Source organism: Pollachius pollachius, assembly GCF_949987615.1.
Source record: "Pollachius pollachius genome assembly, chromosome: 10".
In the NCBI taxonomy this organism is placed as follows: Eukaryota; Metazoa; Chordata; class Actinopteri; order Gadiformes; family Gadidae; genus Pollachius; species Pollachius pollachius.
Window position 1 is genome coordinate 20,655,315 of NC_136943.1, and position 1,657 is coordinate 20,656,971.

At 57.0% G+C, this 1,657-nt stretch overlaps 1 protein-coding gene across 1 annotated transcript; it reads right to left on the reverse strand.

Moving 5' to 3' along the window:
* Positions 1–465: 465 nt before the first annotated feature.
* On the reverse strand, positions 466–1,257 carry tmem271 (transmembrane protein 271; the record flags this gene model as incomplete). Its single annotated transcript, XM_079745336.1, has 1 exon — positions 466–1,257. One exon carries the CDS (start codon positions 1,255–1,257, stop codon positions 466–468), a length of 792 nt encoding a protein of 263 aa, XP_079601462.1.
* Between the last annotated feature and the right edge of the window lie 400 nt (positions 1,258–1,657).

Consider the following 1,657-nt stretch of genomic DNA (forward strand, 5'->3'; position numbering starts at 1 on the left):
ATCTATAATATCAGCACGTCAGAGAGGGGGGGGGGGGGGGGTCATTCCCTTTGACAGTAAACGGATGCGGTTGAGGAACAACTGGTCGGTTTTATGACATCTATAGGGTTAAATACAATTCTTTTATTCACATGTAAAAATGTAGACATTCAAAACACGTATTCCGCCTCGAACAGCAAGCTCCAACCGAGACCATGTTGTTTTTTTATATAGAGAGATTTTAAAACCTGCGATTGGCAAAGTTACTGTGAACGTCTGGACAAGCATAAATCGGATGGGAGGCTGATTATGTAAGAAAATATGCCTATATGGTGAGAAGGAGTAAAGTGATGAATCAATTAGCCTCATATTGTCCTCGCGTTGAACTTACTTCTCTGTATTCTCTCCCAGCACAGTCAGTGATTGTCACACAGCTGAATAATAAAGCTGCTGGGGGTCCATGGGTCCACACAGCCCCCCCTCCCCCTATATGGTGCATGCCTCCACCGGGAATATGTCCTCGTACGCGGGCGGCTGCTCGCAGGGCAGCGGGACCGAGAAGGGGTACGAGAGGTTGAGGTCCGGGTCCGTACACGAGTAGCCAGGTAGCTCCAGGGACGGGTGGCCCCGGCACTGCACCTCGGCCCCTGTCTCGTCCAGCACGTTGAAAACCCCCAAGTTGATGTAAGACACCGGCTGGAAGTCCGCCGAGGAAAAGTCCCGCTCCTCGCGGTACAGGATCGCCCCGGTGCCCCGCCGCTGAGCCTGCCTGTTCCGGTAGAACTGCGCCGTCTTGTAGCTCTTGATCAGCAGCAGGTGGATGAGCCCCAGCAGGCACTCCAGGGTGCTAAGAACCGTGGAGACCACCAGACTCCGTTGGTAATCCTTGAGCAGCTCGCACGCCGGGTTCACCACCGCGGCGTGCAGGCAGTAGTGGGAGTGTTTCCTCTCCACCAGAGACACGGTGTCCCCGTCCACCACCGCGCCGCTGAAGGCGGTCAGCACCCCCAGCAGGAACACCACCACCCCGAGCAGGAAGAAGTTCCTGCAGCCGGGCTTCTCCGTGCAGCAGAGCAGCGCGGCGCCCAGCAGCGCCTGGCCGAAGCCCACCAGCACCCCGGAGTAAAACGCCCCGGCCGGGGCGCCCAGGTGAAAGTGCGCCCGCACGCCCGTGCCCAGGGAGATGCATCGTAATCCGACCACCACTTCGCTCACGGCACACACGAAGAGGAGGGTGCTGGAGAAGATGGTGCACAGTCCTTTCCCACTCCACTTCATTATATTCCACCTCTGCTGCCACACTCGATCCCGCTCCACACTCCCTCATCCTCCCTCGTCCTCCTCGTAGCCCCTGGAAGCCCCCTCAGACCGGCGGGACATCATGTGCCGGGGACCCGAAGTGGTGGGCTGCTGCTGCCGGGGAGAAGGGTGATCATCTGGTGGTGGTGGTGCGTCCCTTCCTTCGCATGCCCGCTCCGGATCGCTGATACACACTATATCAATATTTAATCGGAGTGAACGTGCGTTATTTCTGCACTTGGACTATCGAGCAGCCAGATCCAGCCCATAAAGTGACGGATCGATCTTAAGAATACACTTTGCGTCTGCTCTCGGCATCACGGGAGACGCACGCTGGTAAACAAGTTGTTTCTCTGCTCCTCTCCCGGTAGTGGTCTGA